Raw genomic sequence first — 2,381 nt, 5'->3', positions numbered from 1 at the left:
CCCCCCCCCACCTCCTCTCGTCCTGATAGCGCCCGCTCGGTCGCGTGGCGTCGCGGGGGTTGAAGGGGGGAAGGGGGGCGCTCGCGGGACTTGACTGCTTTGGGGAAACTTGGAACCATTATGCGATTATGGTGTGCTGTTATAGGGGGCCGTGCCTAAAGTCCGCGCGAGCTACGCTCCGCGAAGCAGTGCCGCCGGCGGGAAAAGCGATTTTCCGCCCACGTTGTGTCGTTCTCGCTCGCTCACGTGTGTCGTCCCCCGTCTCGTGTTCCAGGTGGCCAGGGATGGGTCGGCTGGAGAAACGACTCCAGGAACGGGCAGCCCATCGAGATCGTGTTCGAGTTTGACAAGGTGCGCGAGTTCACGTCCATGGACATCTACTGCAACAACCAGTTCACCAAGGAGGTCCAGGTAAGGAAATGCCGCGTCTTCAAAAAATTTGACATTGTAAGCTTCCTTCTCCACCCCAGCTTCATTTTTTAAAAAGGAAGGGTATTGTAACACAGCCTATGGTACTCTGGCGTTTCCGTTGTCTGCGCATTGAGGTTGAGGGGTGGCAGGGAAGGAAGGAAGGGGGTCAGGCAGGCCGACCTGGCGAGCAAAACAAAAGTGCGTCGTCAGCCTGCCACTGTTCCCCTGTGGGGTCCGGAGGAAGGCTGCGCGGGGTCCCCCCCTCGGGCCAGTAGTCCTCGTCGCGTTCCGCCCCACCCGGCGGGCCCCCGGGGCCCCCAGCCCCCCTCGGGGCCCACAGCCGCACCCCGCCAGCCCGCCTCAGGGCGCGCGGTTCCGCCGCCAACAACTTTTCGAGTAATTGCAAAGCTGCCAAACTAAAACGATCTCAATCATTAGTTTGTGGTCCACGTAGTTTATGAGCGTCGGTTTGGCAGCTCCGGACGGCTAAGGCGCGCAGGGTGCGCCGCCGGGGGGCCCTACGGCGATTGGGTGGAGGGGTGGGGCACGCACCTGACTCAAGCTCCGGGGCTGGAAATGTCGTCGTCCAGTTTGGCGAGGGTCTCCACGAGAGAGAGGGAGAGGGGGGGGGGCGACCGCATGACTGGTCTCTCGGAGGTGATGATGAAAGTGATGGATGTACAGACGGACGGACTGACGGACGGGGACGATGTGTTTGCTCTGCTGCCGTCTCAATGAAAATGGGGGGGGGGGGGTCGCTTTGACCGGGGATGCTGCTAACGGGTGAAAAAGGTGACAAGAGAGAGAGAAGAGTGAGAGAGATGGTGGGGGAGGGAAGGTAATCCGCTCCTGACCCTGGCAGGGTGGATGGATGTTGTCCCTCCTGCTCCAGCCGGGATTACTTTCTGTGCGCAGGGATTTCGTTTAGCAGCCACCACCACCTGATCTCTTTGCCTTCTCTCTCTCTCACTCACTCACTCTCTCTCTTTTGATGTGACCTTTGGTGCGCCGCGAGGTCAAAAACCCTTGAGAGAATCCCGCAAATACCCGATATGATCCTCTGGCGCCTGCTGAATAAGTAAGTCACAGACACAAAAGTTTTTACGCCTCAGTAGCCACAGCCACGGCAGAGTAGGGACGGCATGCCACCGGTTTGCTCCCTGACGACTGATTTCTTTCCAGTTATGGTCCAGCGCACCGCGACCGACGAGAGGGTTGTAAAGAGCTGCGTACGCCGAGGAGATCCACCCGCCTGGCAAACATTTTAACGCTGCCATAATGTCGTTAAGTCTAATCCGTATGAGCTGGTGCTCTGGACTCCAAAACAACTCATGGAAAAGAAAGGGAAAGAGGAGGGGGGAAGGGCTGGTGCTCATCATGGGTACATGCTGGGTGGAATGCCAGCAGGCGAGCGCAGCGGGGGTGGTATTTTTCCGCGGGCGATCATAGAGCCAGCAAGCTGCTCGGACCCCTGCTCTGGTCTCCGCTCTGGTCAGCAGGCACAGTTCCACTGGTTCGTTTTTACAGCGCGGCGAGCGTGGGGCCTGCGGCCTGCGCCGCTGGAGCTTCCGGGCCGCGGGATAACCAAACCGCTCTATTTGCCCGCTGGTTTCACCGGGTTTCACTGGCGCCTGGAATGCCTCAGGGACGTTCACTGATCGGCACACCGCTCGCTTTGTGCGATTTTATTTGCGGGCGCAATGGTGTGTGTTGTGTGCTGTAACCCGCTCTCATTCATGCCCTCACAGCTTCTCTGTGCTGCTGCTATGCTATTTCAAACGGAAACCAAACCGCGTTTGTTCGGGTTCGGCGTACTTAATTGTTTCTCCTTTTCCTCATTGATGTAGCCGACAAGGAAAGATGCATTTTCAATTATTCCACTTTTTTTGCGGAGTTCAGCCACGCGCATCTATAGAAGCCCACTTTCTCGGCTCAGAAATCCTTTCCGGATCAGGAACAGCGAGCGCCCA

General features: G+C 58.2%; 1 protein-coding gene across 3 annotated transcripts in view; it reads left to right on the top strand.

Moving 5' to 3' along the window:
* LOC113205977 (discoidin domain-containing receptor 2-like) overlaps nt 1–2,381 on the top strand; it is a 150,837-nt gene that overhangs the window by 135,016 nt on the left and 13,440 nt on the right. For all 3 annotated transcript variants that reach the window (XM_026421825.2, XM_026421824.2, XM_052270319.1), the window contains one exon: nt 275–411. In XM_026421825.2, the coding sequence (XP_026277610.2) occupies nt 275–411 (137 nt within the window). The remainder of the gene's footprint in view (nt 1–274; nt 412–2,381) is intronic.

The sequence above is a fragment of the Frankliniella occidentalis genome, unplaced genomic scaffold (genome assembly GCF_000697945.3).
Source record: "Frankliniella occidentalis isolate FOCC.00 unplaced genomic scaffold, Focc_3.1 Scaffold117, whole genome shotgun sequence".
Classification (NCBI taxonomy): Eukaryota; Metazoa; Arthropoda; class Insecta; order Thysanoptera; family Thripidae; genus Frankliniella; species Frankliniella occidentalis.
This window is presented reverse-complemented; position numbering and strand designations above follow the sequence as displayed.